Source organism: Perca flavescens, chromosome 2, assembly GCF_004354835.1.
Source record: "Perca flavescens isolate YP-PL-M2 chromosome 2, PFLA_1.0, whole genome shotgun sequence".
NCBI lineage: Eukaryota > Metazoa > Chordata > Actinopteri > Perciformes > Percidae > Perca > Perca flavescens.
The window spans coordinates 22,032,704-22,052,871 of NC_041332.1; the positions used below are offsets into that span (position 1 = coordinate 22,032,704).

General features: G+C 40.5%; 4 protein-coding genes and 1 long non-coding RNA gene across 5 annotated transcripts; 2 read left to right on the forward strand and 3 right to left on the reverse strand.

Moving 5' to 3' along the window:
* Positions 1–731: 731 nt before the first annotated feature.
* Positions 732–2,770, reverse strand: rhbdd2 (rhomboid domain containing 2). Its single transcript, XM_028599197.1, has one exon. It carries the CDS (start codon positions 2,161–2,163, stop codon positions 1,165–1,167), a length of 999 nt encoding a protein of 332 aa, XP_028454998.1. The 5' UTR covers positions 2,164–2,770; the 3' UTR covers positions 732–1,164.
* A 26-nt stretch (positions 2,771–2,796) lies between these two features.
* Positions 2,797–9,150, forward strand: chic2 (cysteine-rich hydrophobic domain 2). The gene is made up of 6 exons (XM_028599204.1): positions 2,797–3,145; positions 4,728–4,782; positions 5,005–5,160; positions 5,296–5,352; positions 5,443–5,502; positions 6,328–9,150. The coding sequence occupies exons 1-6, from the start codon at positions 3,009–3,011 to the stop codon at positions 6,376–6,378; spliced, it is 516 nt and encodes a 171-aa protein (XP_028455005.1). The 5' UTR covers positions 2,797–3,008; the 3' UTR covers positions 6,379–9,150.
* A 695-nt stretch (positions 9,151–9,845) lies between these two features.
* Positions 9,846–12,448, reverse strand: LOC114546507 (uncharacterized). The gene is made up of 7 exons (XM_028565331.1): positions 12,411–12,448; positions 11,907–11,988; positions 11,619–11,758; positions 11,434–11,498; positions 11,179–11,292; positions 10,563–10,661; positions 9,846–10,113 (listed from the first exon to the last, which is right to left on the reverse strand). Exons 1-7 carry the CDS (start codon positions 12,443–12,445, stop codon positions 9,935–9,937), a joined length of 714 nt encoding a protein of 237 aa, XP_028421132.1. The 5' UTR covers positions 12,446–12,448; the 3' UTR covers positions 9,846–9,934.
* A 37-nt stretch (positions 12,449–12,485) lies between these two features.
* On the forward strand, positions 12,486–18,542 carry LOC114546525 (uncharacterized). The gene is made up of 2 exons (XR_003691062.1): positions 12,486–13,239; positions 18,049–18,542. It is a non-coding gene; the product is annotated as an uncharacterized LOC114546525 (long non-coding RNA).
* Positions 14,970–18,153, reverse strand: LOC114546515 (uncharacterized). The gene is made up of 6 exons (XM_028565343.1): positions 17,844–18,153; positions 17,321–17,463; positions 15,845–15,906; positions 15,514–15,627; positions 15,292–15,390; positions 14,970–15,201 (listed from the first exon to the last, which is right to left on the reverse strand). The coding sequence occupies exons 1-6, from the start codon at positions 17,955–17,957 to the stop codon at positions 15,077–15,079; spliced, it is 657 nt and encodes a 218-aa protein (XP_028421144.1). The 5' UTR covers positions 17,958–18,153; the 3' UTR covers positions 14,970–15,076.
* Positions 18,543–20,168: the final 1,626 nt, after the last annotated feature.

Consider the following 20,168-nt stretch of genomic DNA (forward strand, 5'->3'; position numbering starts at 1 on the left):
AGATAGTGCTGGTTGGGTGTTAACTCTTATTGTGTTCACTAATGACAACATAAAGTAAGCACAACTAAATGTCAGTGGTGTCTTAAGAGTTTTTTGTGGAAGATATGTTTTTTGCTAGTCTCAAATAAAAGCATTGGTTTTAGAAGCATGTATACCAACCAGATTGATCGTTGAAAAACTGAAAAGAACACTATAACATACAAAAAAAAAGTGATTTAAAGTCAATGTTTTTATCCCTTTGTCTTAATCGGGAAAGTGGCCAAGTGTATTGACACACAACTAATTACATACACAGGATTTTTAAATGTGGGAGGGGGAGTAGATGTAAATGTAAGAATTTTTTAACAAGGTTATTGAATTTTTCAGTGGAAAAAATGACACATTCCAAGCAGAGTATTTTTATGTCTTAATTCATGACTGGAAGGGGTCCTTAAATATGTTCAAAACATTTCTTACTCTATCTTGAGGGCCGTATTGAACATTTCTTTGATCTCTTGAATTTCCCCTTGGAGATTAATAAAGTATTTATCGATCTATCTATATCTGTCTCTTTGTTTGTTCACTTGACCCTAACATCAGCAGGATGTAAATAGTTTTGTGCACACATATACAGGTATACTGTACCTTGTCTATTGTTATGCATGATGTAGGATATGGTCAAAATATTTCCTTTTTCTAGTTCAATAAAGTTTTGGAAGCTTTAGTCCAGTTTGCATATACTCACAATTTATTGCATTGAAATAACATTTAATTTGTTATCCTGCACATGCTTTAGGCTAAATGTAGGACAGGATGTGCACACACAACCTTTAAAAGATTGCCATGTGTTTAAATGAGACTTTTTGTTTTGCACAAATTTGTTTATTTGTAGAAATGCATAAAAAAAATAGTACAAAAGTATATTTTTAAATTGATGTACAAAATGTCATGTAATTGTACAGCCAGGCAGAGTGCACACATACTGTAGAAGCCTACTTTAAAATCAGCTTAACGTGTCGAAGCATTTTACATTTTAGACGACGCAGTCCAATGACAAGAGATGCTGCAGGTTCCCGACAGGAAAATATATTGCAATATTGATAGAATAATCAGAATCAGAAAACTTTATTCTGATAAGACTCATCTGTATGGTTTGAGTGTTGTAAGGCAATCAAATAACCATGACTATAATTGACCAAGATGATTAAGACCATGACTATGGTTGTGGTTGCAACTTTGGCCAAAACTCTGCTCTGAACAGTGTCCATGATTTAGCTCATATCTATGTGCAGAGCCATGTTCATGAGGATGGAGAGGTGGTGTGGGACTGGTAACAGCACTGGTCGAATTCAGCCAGCCTTCGTAACTTTTGGCCACAGTATTGGGACTGTTAATGCTGGACAATGGAGCGTAAGCCTGGACAGGGTAGGACCCTGGTGTTGGATTGATTAGCGGAAGAAGGGTCTTCCTCCTCTCCTCTGTGGAAGCAGGGACAAACTTAACACCCCTGATGCTCCTCAACAACCTAAAAGGCATCATCTTCTCCAGAGCTCCAGACCTGGCTTCAGACAAGTCCAAAAAGGAAAACCATCCTTTCCCATACATACATCCAACCAGGATGCCAATAATGTTGCAGGGGAGCACACTGCGAGGAATGAGAGCAGTGGTGATTATGAGGAGCACCCAAGGGAGAGCCATGGTGGGGAAACTGAGTCCACACAGGAATCCTTTAGTCATTTTGGTGTGCATGGTAGTTAGAGCCACACATGCCAGGACCACAGGAACCAACCCCTCGGCTTGACTCTGGCTGCCGTCCTCTTGCAGAAGATCCAGGAAGCTGTAAAACAAGCCTGTGGTGGTCGACAGCAAGAGGAACAAGAACAGGAAGCGGACAGTGCCAACACCTTTCTCCAAACTTCCACTGAGAAACACCAGGGCTGTAATGTTCAGGAGAAGCTGAGCTGAAGTTTTGTGGTAAAAAGGGTACGCCAAAAGCTTGTGGAGGTGTCCATTTTGAAAAACAGTGGCACCAATACTGAAGTACCCCTGAGTGAAGTTGAAATATGTTTCGATGCCAAACAAAACACACGATAAAAGTATCACGGTTAGAATCCCGCTCGTGAGGACAGGAACCAGTTCTTTGACAACTTGAACGATCATTTTAAAGTGCTCAGTTCGTATCATTTTGCAGAAAAACTTAGAATATACACGGCGAATAAGCTAATACAAAAGTTTACCTGTGGTCTGTACACAATTTCCTAAACAGGAAGTAACGTTACTGTCATATCAAGACTGCTTTGAGACGGTGTCTACTGTAAACCCATCGGGTTGATGTAGCTAGCTAGGTCATGATGGATAACTTAGCTAAAGGTTTACAGTCATCGATTAACTTATTGACGGCAACAATTTAATACGACCGTTCAGTCGCGGCTCCCGGAAGTAAGACGACGATGAAGTTAGCTTCCGATTCGGCAGCTAACCCCAAAGTTAGCTTCCGATTCGTAGCAGCCGATTCGGAAGTTAGCTAGCTACATATCAGGTACATAACGGTTAACGTTAGCTAGCGATAGCTAGCTAGGTCCTACCTGCCGTGGTTGAAAAAACAAACAATTTTCCTATTTAGCTAAGTGAAGAAGAAAAAAAAAACATGACACATTTTGCATTCTACAAAAGAATCCTTCTGTACATAACATTTTTTATTTTAATATTTGATTTTAACTCAGTAAGCCTTACATTATAGCTAAAACAGTAACACATTATTTTTTCTGTAAATTATATTTTTGTCATGAAGAAAGCGTAGCACGTTTGTCCCTCTTCCGGTGACGTACCGTCACTGCGGCGGATGTTGATGTTTTGTTTCAGAGAGCTGGCAGAACGATGTGAACTGTATCGTCTCCGGGACGGGTTGATATTTTTCGTGGTTGTCTTCACGGTTCTATTTGTACTATTTTTCTCGGTAAGGCTCGCTGTCCTTCGGCATCGTGTCTGTCCCGGTGTCTGTCCCGGGAAGCGCGAGACCGAGTCGTGCGATGATGGAGGACTTTGATGAGATCTACGAAGAGGAGGAGGAGGAGGAAGAGGAGGACGAGGACAGGGCCGCGGAGGAGCAGCTCCTCAAGTACGCTCCGGACCCGGTGGTGGTGCGAGGGTCCGGCCACGTCACCGTGTAAGCAACTGGTGACACTTACGGGCACCAAGAGAGGAGTTCACCGTTACCGTCAAATCAGCAGCAGCCGCGGACTCCGTGGATAACTGGCTGCTAGCTAGTTAAGTTAGCTCCTGCTGGTGACCTAGCGTAGCCAGCAAGCTACTAAATTAGCAGCAAGCTAATTCTGGCGAGGAGTGGCTGATTAGATTGATCTTTCGTTTTAGCTAAGTAACGTTAGATACACGACCTAGCTAGCTAATACATGAGTATGTACCGTTTCTGTATGTACCACCTAACGTTAGTGTGATATGCTGGTATGTTTGCTATTTTAATGTCAAGACAGTTTGTTCCCGTCATTTGTTCCACTATTTCGGGACTTGAACGCGGAATCAGACTCGTTTTGTACAGATCCTGTCAGTAGGTTTAAAGGGTAACGTACCGATTTGGCTAAACCGTGCACACAAATTGGTACTTATACCCTGGAATTTCGTAGCCAGTGTGCATTAATTAGATATTGATACATTTTTCGTACTCTGAAATTACAAAATTGTACCCTCTGTAACGTTACTGACAGGCAAAGTATCTCGAGCAAAATATTAACTCAACGTTTTTGTTGTAGCACTAAGAGCTGAAGTTGCTAGATGTTGTATCTAGTCCAGTCAGGTAGGGAGGAGCACACAGTAATTTGGGGTTCAAACTAAGGCTATGATTCACTCAAATTAATAGTATTGAGTTGTCACATTGTTTCCCCTCACTGCTCTTTTTCACACAGTTTTGATACTACATTCGATCTTAGCACTCCTTTACTACTCTTGTTGGCACATGTGGCTGTTTAAAGCAACCCAGAATAAATTGAGACATGTAAGTCCCAAGTCTTACGGGGGAATTGTAATTTGATTGTGGTCTAAGGTACATGGATATTGGGTTTTTGGGTGTCTAGTGTGTAATCTTTGACATCCCTAAAATCCTGACCCCTCTCACCCACCGTAAGCGCCGAACCTGGGGAGACGGGGCCTTTTCCGTTGCACCCTCCCTCTGGAACTCTCTCTACCAACACCTCAGACTTTCCACATCACCTGCTAATTTCAAAGCTGCACTCAAAACCCATCTCTTTAAAGCTGCTTTTAACCTTAAACCAAATTAGCTATTTTAATTTGTTTCTATGCTGCACCTTTTTAATATTTATTTCTAGTTGTTTTGTTATTATTATACTGATCTTGTTATTGTTTTTCTTTGTCTTTACCATGTAAAGTGCCTTTGAGTGCCTCCTAAAGCGCTATATCAATTAATATATATATACTAATAATATTAATATTATTTTATATGAAATATCAATGCTTTGTGTTTCAATATTATAATAAACAAGAAGATCTCAGGAGGTTTATCCTGATCTATATTGAATTTGTAATACTTACCCATGATACCTGCTGGACTCAGCAGTTTTACCTTTGGATGATCTGAGTAAACAGGTGGCCTGAAATGTAAAGTTGTGGTAGACTTGATGCCACTTGGCAAACGTTTGTTTATCTAAGCCAATTATCCAAACAGTGTGTATGTCTGCTTATGTATAATAGTCTACTGTTTTCCCTTTCCCCCACAGCTTTGGGCTTAGTAACAAATTTGAGTCAGAATTTCCGTCAGCACTAACAGGAAAGGTGAGTGTCTTGTTGTTATTCAATAATGCATATGAACATTTGCATCACTACAATATTTACCTTATATTCTAGCCACCAGCCAACATGTTATATCTAATTTTTATATTAGAATGGCTAAATATTCTGTACTGTAATTATGTTGTATTCTCTCTGGTCCAACCTACTATCTAAGAACATTAAATGTTACTATTTTAACTATGCCATGTATGTGCTCTTCCTCAGGTGGCACCAGAGGAATTCAAAGCCAGTATCAACCGTGTAAACAGCTGCCTGAGGAAGACGCTGCCAGTGAACGTGCGGTGGCTCCTGTGTGGCTGCCTCTGCTGCTGTTGCACATTGGGCTTCAGTTTGTGGCCAGTCATCTGTCTCAGCAAGAGGGTAAGATTTCTATCCATGTTGCATTTCCTACAACGTTACAGTGAATCCATATCAACGAGCAATTCAGAAAAAGGCTAATGTGTTGATTTTTGGGGGTTGAAAAGAATGTCATCTAATGTCACTGTTGCCTTCCAGACAAGACGATCTCTAGAGAAACTTCTGGAGTGGGAGAACAGCAGACTTTACCACAAGGTGAGCATGAACAGATATGTGTGTATTAATAGTTTACCTTGTTAGGACGTGTTAGAAAAATATCTGATCTCTATTGCACTCTGTTTTCAGTTGTGTTTGCATTGGATACTAAGCAAAAGGAAGTGTGAAACCAACAACATGATGGAATATGTAAGTATCTGTTGTGGTGAGATGATGATGATAATATACAATACAGTAAAGTTGGTTTGAGTAGTTGATCGATAAGTTTGAAGGCTTATCAGACACCAAAATGCTGCACAGAGCTTTTGTCATACTATGAGGAGATGAAGATTTTACAACAGGAAATGTATCATGGCTGCAATCACAATTGCAAGGTTAATAGTAGAATTACAATGTTCACATGACATAGTAATCTACAATGGAATGTGTGCTTGAATGTATTTCATTGTTTACACAGTGGCCTGCTAATTGACGTCACATTGCATTGTTGTAAAATTTAAGCTAAGTTTAACTTTAGTAGTCTCCATTAAGAACTAGAAGGACACTCAGAGAGCGCAGACCTTCGCCAAGGCATGCCCTATCTTACAATCTTAATGCAGTGTGAATTTTCCTAGTTGGGAACTAATTCTTTCCTGATTATTCCAACACCACATGAATGCAGCGCAAATTATTCTGTTAATTATTCCTATTCTGTTCCAAAATGTTCTACTTGGGCTCATGCTACACCATTCCACCAAGTTTAATAAAAATTGGGCCAGTAGTTTTTCCATAATCCTGCTGACAACAAACAGACAAATATATCTGAAAACATAACTTCCTTGGAGGAAGTAAAGAATGAGCAGTTTTTCCACACTGTATTAATGTTGGTTTGAACATGGCCTTACACAATCAACATAGGGGTGGGTGATAACGTATACTATCTTATCTTAATACGTTGGTAGAAACGCTGTTGCAAAATCCCTACATCTTGAAAAATGGTCTTGTACTAACCGCTTTCTTTCTTATCTCCTGCAGGTAATCTTAATAGAGTTCTTACCTAAGATCCCCATCTTCAGACCAGACTAGCCCAATTGCAGCTGATCTTAAACCTCCACTGCTGCCCAGCTCTGAACCACAATGGCTGTCAAGCTCCTGAATGAATACCCCAATCTTTTTGTTTACAGGGTAGCATTGATCCTCGCTCTTTTCTCTTTAACCTGTTCTCCCACACATACCTTCTCTTCACCCTTGTTTACAAACCCGACATCCCAACACTCGTTTTTGGAGTGAATTCACCATTGAATCACAACTACGATCATCGGGCGAGCTGGCACACTGTTAAGCCATGCTAACCTGCACCAGCCTGTGGGATGTTGGGAGAACCAGCCATGGGCAGCGTTAATGGATTTTGGATCTAGAGCTGGAGACCGGACTCTCAGATCGAGTTCTCTGAGCTACGACTGGAATTTTGTCACTTGTATTTCCCCTAACCTAAGCACATGGCACAGTCAGACCATGATAAAACAGACACTTTCACGTGTCACCTACTGTCACACCGCCAACTTCACCTGCAAAAAATACACCCCAGTGCTTTTGTAACAGTTAGTGTGGTGCTCTAGATCATTACAAGAGGCTGTGGAGGCAACTTAACATGGAACTCCAAAGGAACCTTTATCCAAATCAACTCCGTAGCGGACAAATTAGTCTTACAGAAGCATGTTGGGCCACAGCCAGAACAGCTGAACTCAATAATGTCCCTCTTCTCATCAACTACCAAACACCCTCTCGCCTCCTTTGACATATCTGCACACTTCACTGTGCATCACCCCAAACCCAGTGACAATCACACACTCTGACTGTACTCTCCGTAGTGTGAATGGGTCTTTATGCTACACAGTTTACCTGAAACATTTTGTTTTCAACATTATGTGTCAAGGTGATGGGCTGGCTGCCTAGCAACTGCTTTTGAGTTGCAGTGGAAAGCTCGATGGAAAGGAAAGCCACTAGTGATGAAGAAGAGAGACCTTTTTTATTTTTTTCTTCTTTTTTTAGTATCTCAAGTTTTGGTGAAAGAGGCAATCAATACTTCACTGTTGTGTGTGTGTGTGTGTCTTTCTGAGAGAGAGAGAGAACTATAAGCAAATAAGCAAATCAGACACAAAGAGATACTCTTTACTCTGTAAAGCAGGGTTCTTCCTTTGATGTATTTTTTGCCATAACCGATCTTTGTTACTTTTGTTGTAATTTAATATAAATGCATGAATGCGCATAGAATCTGTGCATTCGTGAAAGGGGCCTCAGTTGTTTTTTTGCAAAGGTAAGCCATGGTTGCTTCCTTTTTGTCTTTATGGTCATGTGTCAACACTAAAACACACAATCGCTTTGTCCTTAACACCTTCACTTGGCCTCTCTTCCATATCTGCTGACCTTGGCTAACTTATATGAGTGTTCAAGTTAACGATGTGGCTTTTCTGAGAAAGTTCCTCTGCTTTAGATATAATCTGACCCTTTACATTCAGAGGTCTGGAGTGACCAAGAATGTTGGGTCATTTTTATTAGGGGTTAGGTAATAGGGTTCTGTATCATGAAGCAGGATTACTAAAGTTAGCTTAAAACTAGACTACACCCACACCAGGAATGTGGATTTCAAGCTACACTAATCAGTGTTTTTATATTAACAATAAAAAATGACTAATGTGAAAGGGGTTACTTGTAATGATGTACCTACCTACAGATAATTTGGCATCTTTCAGCTCATTGTTTTGATTTTCTGGCCTGCAGGAGCAGGCAGATGTTTTCAGAGACATTTCTGATAAACACTAGCTGCTCGGCACCAAACGACACAGTGACTAGCTGAAGATATTTCCCTCAGGAGTTAATGGAGACCGATAATGGAACTAAAAGGAGAATGAATCTTGGACTTACTTTTATCAGGTGTCTGGAAACCTGACCCCAATTGAATGTTGCAGTTTGCTAACAAGTTGTTCATTACTTCAGTTAGCTAGCTATCTAACAATCGTGCTTTGTTATAAAGGCCTAAGACAATTTTAAAACTGTCAACATGTTATAGATCACATCATGAAGCACATCTCAGTTTAAATGAAACGTACAACCAAATGCCAGCAAAAAGGGGATGGTATAGATGTAGCTTTTCACTGTCAGCATCACCTTTTGATTTATAAAAACATCCAGAGACTGAGATTCAACAAAGCCACTTTGTTTTAGGTCACACAGCTCCAGTGATTATGGGTCACACTCAGGGGATTATACTTACAACAACAAAATGTAGTATTGGAAAATCTCACTGTCAGGTATGTTCCAAAGTTATACCAGGGGCTCAAGTATTCTGCACAGATTACACATTACTTGAATAATTGGAGTATGTTATGAAATTGAAAAAATGCCTCTAAAGACAACTAACCTTTCTGTGGTCTTCCTGTTGAGTTAGTAAAGGAAGCACATCTTCCATGGACCCACAAAGCTCAGACATCATTTTGGTTTATATGTTAAAAGACCCAAAATTCACTCGATAACCACTGGGTTGCGTATTGGTTCATCAGTGACTTTTCTATATTTTTGATTGTGGTCGGTTCTATGTAAATCAAGGCATAAGGCCATATGCAGATATTTGTTGTGTGTGTGTGCACGGTGTATGAAGATGCAAATGTTCTTCATAGATCTCAGACTGTGATTGAACCCTGCACAGAAATTGAGTCCTTTTTTTATATAATCTTGAGTGGTCTGTGTGTTTGTGTGTATGAGGGTGAGAAAGATATGTACATATGACTCATGAGCAGGCGTGCAGATGTACAGTAATAAACTACCAATAAACAAGGCTATGGGCATCCTCCTCTTTAACTCAGTGTGATTTTTTCCCCTCTGTTTGTTGACAAAGTTTCTTTGAAGACTATCGGCCATTCAAGGTCACAGGAAATCTAGAAGCACTAAGTAAAAGGTGCCTGGATTTGTTGTTTTAGTCTAGCTTTGATTAAGCCCTCACCGATGAACGCAGCTGCTTTCATCACACCAAACATGGTTAAGCTTGTGCTAGCCAAGGCCAGTTTTGTTTCCATTGGCACTTCTAGTTTTTTGGCCTTGGGTGGCCATGCCTGTTTCCAGGGGCCTACGGACCACCGATTGCCCATGGACGGCCTGAGGTAGAGTCGAGGGTCATAAGCAGGACTTACCTGGCTTTGGGTGGGGAGACTGGTACAGTCAGGGGTGCCCCGTCAAGAGAGGCAAACCAGGCAAATGTTTCCCATGTTTTCCCAAACATTTTTGGGAAAAGGGGGCCCTGATGGCCAGTAATTTTGGCACATTGTGCAATGACAACTCTAAACCCCTTAAATCTCCCATAAAGGCACTAAACAGTGCACAGCTGCTGCAGTGTCGCTGATTGTCCATCATTGGGATGAGGTAGATTTTACCATATATTATAGGCGTACATCATCTTGAATTAAGATTCAGCTGGTGATGCATTATGCAAATGAAATCTGAATTTGTTAAATAATAGATACTCTAAAACAAGTAGTAAAAGATAGAAGAGTCATACTCCATGTTCATTTATTTTATTGGCAGAATTCTCTGTAGACAGACATGGCCTCTTCATTATGTAAAGCATGGCATGACATTGTTGACAATGTTAATTTTCTTTTACTCCAGCTAGGCCATTGGAGATCATTTTGAAAAGTGCCTGCATTCCACCTTCACTGTTGATAATTCTGTCAATATGGCTGAAAACTTCAGAGCCCAGGTCATTCATTAAATTGGTTAGATCAATGACCTCTGTTTCTTGGGAGTGAGACTCATCTGGGCAAAACCCTGTGAGGTAAACAATTATGAATCAATTTCATGTATTCCAGGGAAGAGAGGATTTCATGAATGCGCAACCTTATCAACCATGAAACTGAACAGTATAAAGGCAGAGACAAAGAATAGAGGGTTAGAGGTTTAAGCGGGGATAATTGACTTGTGTGTGACTGTCCCACGTATGCATTTCACTACTGGCTATACTATATTGTGTTTGTGCATAGTTACACCACAAGTAAAATATTGCTGCAGCTGCTGTACAAATGAAGGCACAGTTTCTTTTGACTATTAAAAGTGCAGGTGCATTCTGTATTCACACACGTTAAAAACATTAAGCATTAAACATGCCATTATGAAAAAGTGAAAACGGAGCATGTTCACAATCTCAGGGGATATACTGTTGAAAAACAACATATGGCTTTAAAGCCTTGCAGCCAGTTTATATGTGTGAAAGTTCATACCTTTTTCTGGGTCCAGGAAAGCAGGTGGTGGTAAATTCAGACATTCTACCTGCTTGGTAAACTCTTCTAGCTCAGCAGCAGTCACCTTATTTCTCCTGCCTGAGAGACAGAACAAGTGCAAGCTAAGGAGCTATACATACATACAGTATATTCTTTGTGAAATGTTGGACACAATTTGACCCCAACAAAACACTCATCTCTTATAAGGTCCAAAAAGGTTGGGAACCATTGGTTTTAAAATGTACCAATGTGTTGTGTTTCAGAATGTTATCATGTGTTTTTTTTATGTCAAATCTTAATCTGAAAAGTAACAGCTGTTAGATAATAAATGCAGTGGGAGTAAAAAATGTACATGTGAAATTATAGAAAATTGCCTACCAGGTAGCTTAATATCTACGGTTGTATTAGACCACCATTGCTTGATGACACTATTGGATTTACATTGGATTGGATTTTTGCATCAGCTTGATAAAGTACTGATTTGTCAGATATTTTTTTTCAAATGACTACAGAAACATATTGTACAATAAAACATCCACCCCCAGTTTAACCCATTTCAACAGTGTTTCCTAAGAACATCTTAGACCTGTTTTAGGAATTATGTCATAAATCTTACTCAGGAGTTGGAGGCCGCTGTATGTTCGTCCTCCAATATTGTACTTCCCGTAGGTAGCAAGGCAGTCAGGGCAGCCGGTAGTCAGTAGAACCTCTGATCCATTTAAAGGTTGCACTGGAGGTACACGCATACATAAACACACATCAACACATACACAAAGTGCAGTTGCAGTGTTGGACACAAAGTCCAAATTTGTTTGTTAAGTACATGGTCAGTCAAAATGTTTGTACAGCATGTTTCATCAATACTACTCACCAATAGACAGTGTGCTGTTTTCCAGGATCATCGTAGTTGTTAAAAAAGTGAAGCAGCGGCCAAACCTTTCATAAGTAGACATTTTAAAAGTGAAATTACACACTGACATGTTTCGAAATTGCTGGACTCTCTATGCAATACTCTGGCTCCTAAATAACCTAAATAAAATGTAGGCTTGAAATTACATTTTTTGAGACTGAAAAACATTGATGGCATCCTCAGCAGCAGTGATTTTCACCCTTGCGCTCTCCACAAACATCTTCGTCAGCAATTTGGATGCTGGCATGTTTGTGCTTTCTCCTATAAACGTCCAACTGCCCAGCAGCTGAAACAGACAGTGTCTTGCTAAGTTGCATAAGATGACAAATGGTCACATTAAAGATTGTGCCAACTTTTTGAAAAACAAAAATGACCCAACATGCAGAAAGTAAGATTGTGAGAGACAGGTGACAAGTGAGATGAGAGTGTCTTACCTTCTCTGTTCCGTTGATTTCAATAGGTTTGATCAGACTCTCACAGCTGCTTACAGGAGCTGACTGTCCAATGGACAGAAGACTGAGCACAGCCACAGCAACATGAATAAAATTCATGATGGCTCACCACATCTACTTGCACAAAGATCCTAAATCTGTGTGTCTTTGCACTGATCGTAGCTTCGAGCCGATTGTGTCTGTTATAAGCTAATACTGGCGTATTCAAGTTCAGATGTGTGTAGTCATGAGTTGTTTACACGTGTCGCAAGCAAGTTTAAAGGTTGATGAAGTGAAATATTTATTGATTTTTATTCAGACAACTGAATAAGGCATCCAACGTTTGAAACATGACAAAAGTGTTGATGTCAGATGCTTCATGTTTTCTCTAAAAGAAAGACTTGGAAATTAGTAACCAGTCGCTGCAGCTGGTTTGTTAACACAGAACGGTCTGAGAAGCCATTATTTGAAACTTCTGGAAAAGATCAAGCACTTTCAAAAAAATACCTGGCAGATGATTGGATGAACCATCTGTCTATCATATCCACGATGTTGTTTTGAACAAACAGTTGCGGCCGTCACACACACCTACCACGCCCTAAGCTGCCAGTAGCTCCTCACCGGACACTGATTGGTTCGGTCCGCTGCTGTTCGGACACAAACGCATTACTTGAAGCCTGACAAGTGTCGTGTGATTTCGTGACATCGCGAGAATCCAGCAGCTGTGCAAGGAAAGGAAATTAGAGCGATAAAACCCAAGATATCGGCGATTAAATTGCTCTGTGTCCCTTCAGGGCCAGAGTACCCCATCTGCCCCAGTTGTCCTACGACGTTGATATTAAAGGAGAACTATGCAGTTTTTGTTTTAGCTTAATTTACCTTAACTGAACAGCTTCAGAGTCACTGGAATGGTTATATGACTTTTTTGGGTTGAATGGAGGTCATCTTGCCTGCCCCTAGTGCCTGTGAGTGGAAAAAAACAGCCGTCGGCCCAAAGTTGCAGTGTCATGAAGTACAGCGTGCTATCAGGTCTCGTGATGTAACAAATTGCTTCATGGCACTGCACACATAGACGCTGCTACACGCCCCCATCCAGGAACCGGCTAGTTATAGGAACAAGGTAGCGATGGAGTTTTTCACACTATGGTCATGGCTGAGCCGGCAAAAAAGAAGCAGAAAGCTAGGAAAGCATTCTCGGAGGAACAGAAAAAGAAGAAACGGCAGCGAGGAGTCAGACACAAGTAAACATCGGACCTGCGTTTTCAGAATAGCGAGAACTGAGACAAACAGAAGCCTGCAAATCCGATGCTGACCTGGCGTTCTTGCTGTTGCACTTGTAAGTATCTTTGATCAGAAACTTTATCTGCCACAGAGTTTCTTTTCAGCTTGATGTTGACAAACGCAAGTTGCTTCTGCTCCGACAGCGTTCTAAGGCAAAAAAGAATAATGTTACGGACCCGGAGAAAAGGGTAATATTTTGAGAAAAACATCAGTGGACATGGCTCCGTGCGTTCGCTGGCTTCTTTGCCAAATATATATTCCGAAGCTGTAGGTGGAGCTCTATAGAGAAACATGCGAGCAAAAAGCGAAATTGCCAAAACTGCATTGCGCCCCTTTAAGGGAGGCGTCGTTTCTTCCATGCTTCTTCCCAAAGTCCATTATCAACTCTTTAGTCTTGCTGACATTCATGAGTAGGTTGATGTCCTGACACTAGTGGTTTAGGTCCTCTACTTCTTTCAGGTAGGCCATTGTTCACCATCACACCTTGTGAACTCTGAGGTTTCATAAAATTTCCACTTCCGATGTCGTTCATATTGATTCCTTCGTGAACACAGAAAACAAGACCCCATTTGAAGGAAGCATTATTCTGCCACCAGCAGTTGGTTTCAGTTTAACTATGGCTGCGTTCTGATCCACAGAGTACAGAAACAGTTCTCCCTACTCCCTGATCAGGGAATGTTGGTTAAGGGAACTTCACTCGACAAAATTCCCTGCAACGTCACTAACGCAGATATCACTTCCTCTATGCGTTACCCTGGTAACGTTAACACCTTGGATACGTTGCTGCTACTGTGGAGATTTTAATCTACTGAACTGAAACATTAAAACAAAAACTGATACCATTATAAAACGTATTCTATTGAAATGTATGTAACTTGTGAATAGTATTCACACAGACATACACTTTTAAATGAATTAAAAGACACGTATTCAATACATGTCTTTCCGTTCAGTTGTTCCCTACAGTTTGCAGTTCACTTTGAACGGATCATGTTGGCTCCCTACGGTTTAGAATCTTACTTAACATGGCGGGATACCCTGTGCAGTCCACTTCTCAGGGAACTACTAGGTGATCAGAACGCACCCATTATGTTGCTATAGCAACCCCTACTGGCACAATTCCATAGTAGTCCACCATTTTGTCAGATCTGTGACAGAGCAAACACTGACAGGCATCTTTTATTAATGCCACAAATGCCCTAGTTGGAGCATTATCTATAGTTGCTCTTTATATTATACCTGTTTTTGTTTCTGATTGGTGATTTAGTAGAATTGTTTTTTGGCTCTAAGTGTACTGCTAACAAAGTTATATTAGCCATCTAAAGCTAATGTGTTGCTAGTACAAAATTCTGAGTGAGCTAGTTAACTGTTAATTTACTGGTTGGCTAACTTCTCATGTATTTTACTCTGTTCATTTTTACTTTTGTGGACTTTGCATGTTCACTACATTAATTGCTGTGTCATACTTTCTATGGGGACTTAATGTAGATTTTTCACTGGTGTTTAATACATTTGATAGCCAGTCCATAAAGCTAATGCAGTTTCCTTGTAACTATATTAATTGATTTTTACATTTTGGCCTAACTCTTTGTAAACGCTATGATTGCATGTGTTTTGTGTTTTATCCAACACAGTTTTCATAGTTTCAGAGTTGCTTCCAGAGTTAATGGCTACTTTTAAGTTGTAGTAGAATATTTACTACATTGTGTTTGTTTAACTATTTACTTATCATTGTCTCCTTATTGTATCTACCAAAAATTATAATAATGAGAAAACAAGGCAGTTCCTCCATTTTAATTTTATTACATTTTCTTAGTTAGGCCTAATTATGTATATCAGGGACGGAAATTCACACTTTCCCATACAAAATTACCTTGAAATCTAATTGTAAATCAGTTCACAAATGTTTCAAAAAAAGCATCCAGGAGTCTTGCAACTCGATGTCCCATCTTGGCCTCTAATAAGGAGTTGAGGGCGCTGATCCCCTCCGAGGGCGAGATGTTGTCTGGGCAGATTTCTGTGTACATACACATTAGAAATAACTAAAAAAAATCAGTTTGGCATTATGGAGGCACAGTATGTGGAGATTAATAGTAAAAAAATGTACCGTAGTTTGTGTCTATCATTATGGGCGACAACATCTGGAGACATTCTGCTTGTGTCTTGAACATCTCCACAACAGCAGCTGAGACACTCTGTCTCCTGCCTGGAAATAAAGATGTCAGAGTTAGGAACATTGACTTAGAGAGATAGTCAGATAGTCAGTTGCTTAATTATGTCCAATAAGGGTCAATTCAGTGTTTTAGGGATGGATAAGTGAGTTTCTTACTAAAAAGCATAAGACTGGTGAAAGTATCTTTGCCAGAGATAACTTCTTCATGGACAACCAGACAGTCGGAGCAGTCAGTTGGCAGGTAGACTTCCTTGAGGTAGAAAGGTTGCTCTGTGGCGCACGCACGCACGCACACACGCACGCACACACACACGCACACACACACACACACACACACACACACACACACACACACACACACACACACACACACACACACACACACACACACACACACACACACACACAAAGGAAATAATGTGAGTGTTTCAATGACACTTCCACTCTAAAGAATCTATCTGATACATTGTGGCTCTTCCTCACTCACCAATTAACATTGTGCTGTTTTCAAAGGTCACATTGTATGTTAAGCTGGAACATTTGCCATATCTGTTAAGAAAAAAATAAAGGCTGCATCAGAACATAATATCATGATAGACTAGTAGGCCAGAATAATCAAACAGCTATACAGAAATTACCGCACCGTATATTAAATTTAGCACACTTAAAGCAGCTATACTCAACATTTTTATATTATCAATGGATCAAACGACTTTTGTAATGTAAACAAGTAGGCTATGCGTTAAAGTAACGTGAAAGGTGTTGCTTGTAGTGATGAACCCAAAGAGAAGACTCTGCAGTTTTAGTGTCTTTCCACTTTTTAGTTTTTATGATCCGCAACTTCACTGCTTTGATTCACTCTCACAGCTCTCATCAGCGTTGTTTTCAGAGACATTTACTGTAGATACTAGATCGTAGTCACTGAACGACAACACGGCATACTGTGCAAGCGTCCACACACAGAAGTGTTGACGCTTACATAGTATTCCAGACATAAATATGATGCCAGATTTGTTCGGTGACTCGTTCGGTGGGTATGATCTAGCATCTTCCCCACATTCACCTGCTGGTCAGAAAGTCGACTCCAAATGAATGCTAATGTTGCTCCATATCTATCGGACGTGTAAATAAGCAGCTGTTTGCTAATAGGTTCACTAGGCCTATAACAACTTTATAAGCAGATAACATAATGATGTGTTTACAGCTTGTTTGCACTGCCCCCAAGTGGCCAAAGATATGTTTATTCCCAAGAGCTTAATTGAAACTGAAGCTCTGCAAACTGCTAATGATGCATGTTGGATTTTGGAATTAATTTACAGTCCCTCCAGAAAAACGCGATTATGCGATCGCATAATTCAATGCATAATCAGCCAACGTCCGCATATTTATGCGGGGGCGGCATTTCTTTTTTTTTTAAATAGGCCTACGCCGCACTTTCGCTGCATAAATTGCCTGCATTTCATAATCCCCGCATTTTCGTTGCAAAAAAGTCACAAATATCTGAGCAGAAAGTTGAAAAATGTTGCGTTTACTTCACACAAGAACAGTCGGAACATGCAAGTTCCCACAATTTTTGCAAGTTCCCGCAATTTCATCGCAAAAATTGCATAAATATCCCGCATATTCCATATTTTTTTTAAGAAAACGTTCACAAACAATCACAAAAAATTAACTCCACATTTTTCTGATAGGACTGATCCTGTCGATGCTGCCATGTGACAAAAGCAAAACTATTTAGTACACAAATATCTTATTAATAATATATTTATATATGTAGTTATAACAATACAAGTTTTCTTCTTGTAACATTTACAATAGCAACAGGAAACACATGGAACCCTGAAACCATTAGAATTCATCTTTAGAGATTATATGGAACGCTTATTGGTTGGAGAATCCTCCCCTAACAGCAGAAACATGTAGCCTTCAGCCCTGTGGTGTGAAAGTGTGTCGGGGGATTTACATTCTCTGAGTCTGGATGAGATTGAGGATGTTGCTCTGGGTGGTTGCAGTGATGTCCAGCCAGACACTGGTCATCAGATGGCCCAGTGAGCGGCTTCCTGGGAGGTCAGAGCTCCCCCCGATGTACAGCCACTTTCCCAGCATCTAAAGCACACACATACAGAACACACAATGTCAACATTTCTCAACCTCTGGGGCCAGGACCTGGGCTCATGGGAGATTTGACACACTAAATTAATATATGTGAAGCACAGTTACAGGATTCACATTTTTTATTTTTTTAAATGTTTCCCCTGATATGGCTGGAGCTGTAGCGATTACAATTGTGTGTTTAGGTAAGTTATGGTTCCACTTCCACATTTGTTTAAGGATAATAAGTGTGCGTTTTGGCGTCTTCAAAACTGAACAGTTGAGGTTGTGTGTTGTGCAGAAAGGATATGCATCATTGAATTGTATCTAATGAAACCAGGAATGCTATTTCTATTGCTGACAAAAAAGTGGGTTGAAATTAAACACAGACTTACGTCTTCATTGCTGACAGTGATCGGTTTCAGCAGATTGTCACAGCTGCTCAGAGGAGCCGAGTGTCCCAGTGAGAGGAGACTCAGCAACACAACTACAGCAACACACTTCTTCATCCTCTAGATGGCTCTTTTGTTGTTTTTCTCAAGATTTCCTCCTGTGCCTCCCAGTTTGTCTTCGACACTCACCCTTTTATTTTGTCTTCAGGTGTCGCTCTACTGCCTGCAATCAAGTCTCCCTCCTGGATGCATCTCACCAGAACACATTTACTTTCTGTGAGCTGATGTAACAATAAGCAAACAGCCGGGGGGGGGGGGGACTTTGACCTGTTTGAGGAACTTATTGATTGGAATCTTGATCCAATCACATATGACCGTAGAGGCTGTTATATACAATATGTATGCAAATGTAATTTCTTTGAAAACTCTCTCTGATCTGTCACTGAAACTTAATTTTATAAACATATTTTTACACTTTGTGGTTTTTAATAGGAAACAGCAGCTTTCCTATTAATCAAAGCCAATAAATGCACCATCATAGTCAGTGTTTATTTTATTCTTTCAACCAGCAGCAGTGATGGAGAATGTATTCAGCTCATTTACTGTAGAACAAGTATATATGTAGGTGTTAAGTGTGTCTGTACTGTATGTGAATGTCTTTGCACACATATTTCGTAATTAAAAAGATAAGTATTAAAAGTATCTAACACTGTTGGAAGTTACATAGAGTATTTTGCAAGTTGAGTGTTGTTACAAATTGTGTAAAAAGTAAGACCGTAAAAGTGTACTGGCAATTGGATATTAAATAGTAAAATAAAATAGTAATTAAAGCTGCGAGCAGTGATGGACGGGCCCTCGCGCCTCTGCGCGCGTCGGGGTTACCAGCGGACGCCGCTCCTTGCGACCTTGCATTTGCGCGGCACTCAGACGCTGCAAACCGTCACCAATGAAAAGGGAACTCCCCGCCGAGTTCAACGATACCTCACACAAGACTACGTCATACGGTTCATTAGCTGTGAAAGGGGGCGTGGCTAAAGCATAGGGGGCAGGTTCAACCATCACCAATTAAAAATGAAGACTGCCGAGATGAATGATACCTCACACAAGATTCTACCTTAAATGGGTCAGCATGTATGAAAGGGGGCGTGGCTTAAACATAGGGGGCGGGACAAACCATCACCAATGAAGAAGGAAGTCTCTGCTGAGTTAAATGATACCTCACACAAGGGTATACCTTAAACGGTTCAAATGTTATGAAAGGGGGCGTAGCCTGAGTAAGTGGGCGTGGCCATATTATAGGGGGCGGCTCAGTATCACACATAGACCACACATTCTGAGTTTCATGCAAATCGGATGATGTTTGTCATATAAGGCAGATTTCCTCAAATTTCCAAGTCAATTTTGGCATGTAGGTGTCCTCAGGCATGGACCTTTGTCAATTGTGAGAAATTTAGGGCAGATACGACAACGTACACTCAAGTTACAACAACTTCTTTGTTCATTGCTAAACACTCAAAATGGCCGCCACGCCACGCCCACACCGTCTGACGAAAAGTTTTTCTTTTAATAACTTTTCATCAAGTGTTGGGATGGTACAGACCAAGTTTGAAGTTCATCGGATGAAATCTCTAGGAGTTCGTTAAAGTATAGCACCTTGACTTTTAGGCCTACTTCCTGTTGCCACTAGGGGGCGCTATGACTTTAAGTAAATATCGGCCGTTATTTGTCCTCAGGGTTGGACTCTTATGAATCCTGAAAAGTTTCGAGGTAATCGGACAACGTACACTCGAGTTACATCCACTTCCAGTTTCGGCGGCGAAACGCACAAAATGGCCGCCCCGCCACGGCCACGCCCTATGACGAAAAGTTTTTCTTTTAACAACCTTTCATCTTTAACATCTTAAGATGGCACAGACCGAGTTTGAAGTTGATCGGATGAAATCTCTAGGAGGAGTTTGTTAAAGTACGACATGTGGAAATGGCCAAAATCGCACTAATTTCGAACATTTAATTCAAAATGGCGGACTTCCTGTTGGGTTTAGGGTATGGCTCTAATGAAGTTTTTTGTACATCTTGACATGTTACATATGTGTACCAAGTTTCGTGAGTCTACGTTAAACGCACTGCAGGGGCTCAATTTTCTTAACTTTCTAGGGGGCGCTAGCGAGCCATTTTTGTGCGCCTATTCCCAAAACCCTTAAAATACGTACATTTTCACCAGACTTGATGCGACCGCCAAATTTGGTGAGTTTTTGAATATATTAAGCCCCTCAAAAAGCCAATTAATTTGACGGGAAAATAATAATAGAAAGAAACAATAATTCCTTC

What these genes read in the sequence shown, in the direction of transcription:
- chic2 (XM_028599204.1), top strand. Translation starts at nt 3,009, where the DNA reads ATGATGGAGGACTTTGATGAGATCTACGAAGAGGAGGAGGAGGAGGAA. An exon ending in CGTCAGCACTAACAGGAAAG is followed by an intron (nt 4,783 to 5,004) that starts GTGAGTGTCTTG and finishes GCTCTTCCTCAG; the next exon opens with GTGGCACCAGAGGAATTCAA. An exon ending in CCAACAACATGATGGAATAT is followed by an intron (nt 5,503 to 6,327) that starts GTAAGTATCTGT and finishes TATCTCCTGCAG; the next exon opens with GTAATCTTAATAGAGTTCTT.
- LOC114546507 (XM_028565331.1), bottom strand. Translation starts at nt 12,445, where the DNA reads ATGATAGACAGATGGTTCATCCAATCATCTGCCAG. An exon ending in AAATCAACGGAACAGAGAAG is followed by an intron (nt 11,759 to 11,906) that starts GTAAGACACTCT and finishes TGTCTGTTTCAG; the next exon opens with CTGCTGGGCAGTTGGACGTT. An exon ending in AAACAGCACACTGTCTATTG is followed by an intron (nt 11,293 to 11,433) that starts GTGAGTAGTATT and finishes GTGTACCTCCAG; the next exon opens with TGCAACCTTTAAATGGATCA.
- LOC114546515 (XM_028565343.1), bottom strand. Translation starts at nt 17,957, where the DNA reads ATGAAGAAGTGTGTTGCTGTAGTTGTGTTGCTGAGTCTCCTCTCACTG. An exon ending in CTCATCCAGACTCAGAGAAT is followed by an intron (nt 15,907 to 17,320) that starts GTAAATCCCCCG and finishes TTTTCTTAACAG; the next exon opens with ATATGGCAAATGTTCCAGCT. An exon ending in CACCAGTCTTATGCTTTTTA is followed by an intron (nt 15,391 to 15,513) that starts GTAAGAAACTCA and finishes CTTTATTTCCAG; the next exon opens with GCAGGAGACAGAGTGTCTCA.
- rhbdd2 (XM_028599197.1), bottom strand. Translation starts at nt 2,163, where the DNA reads ATGATACGAACTGAGCACTTTAAAATGATCGTTCAAGTTGTCAAAGAA.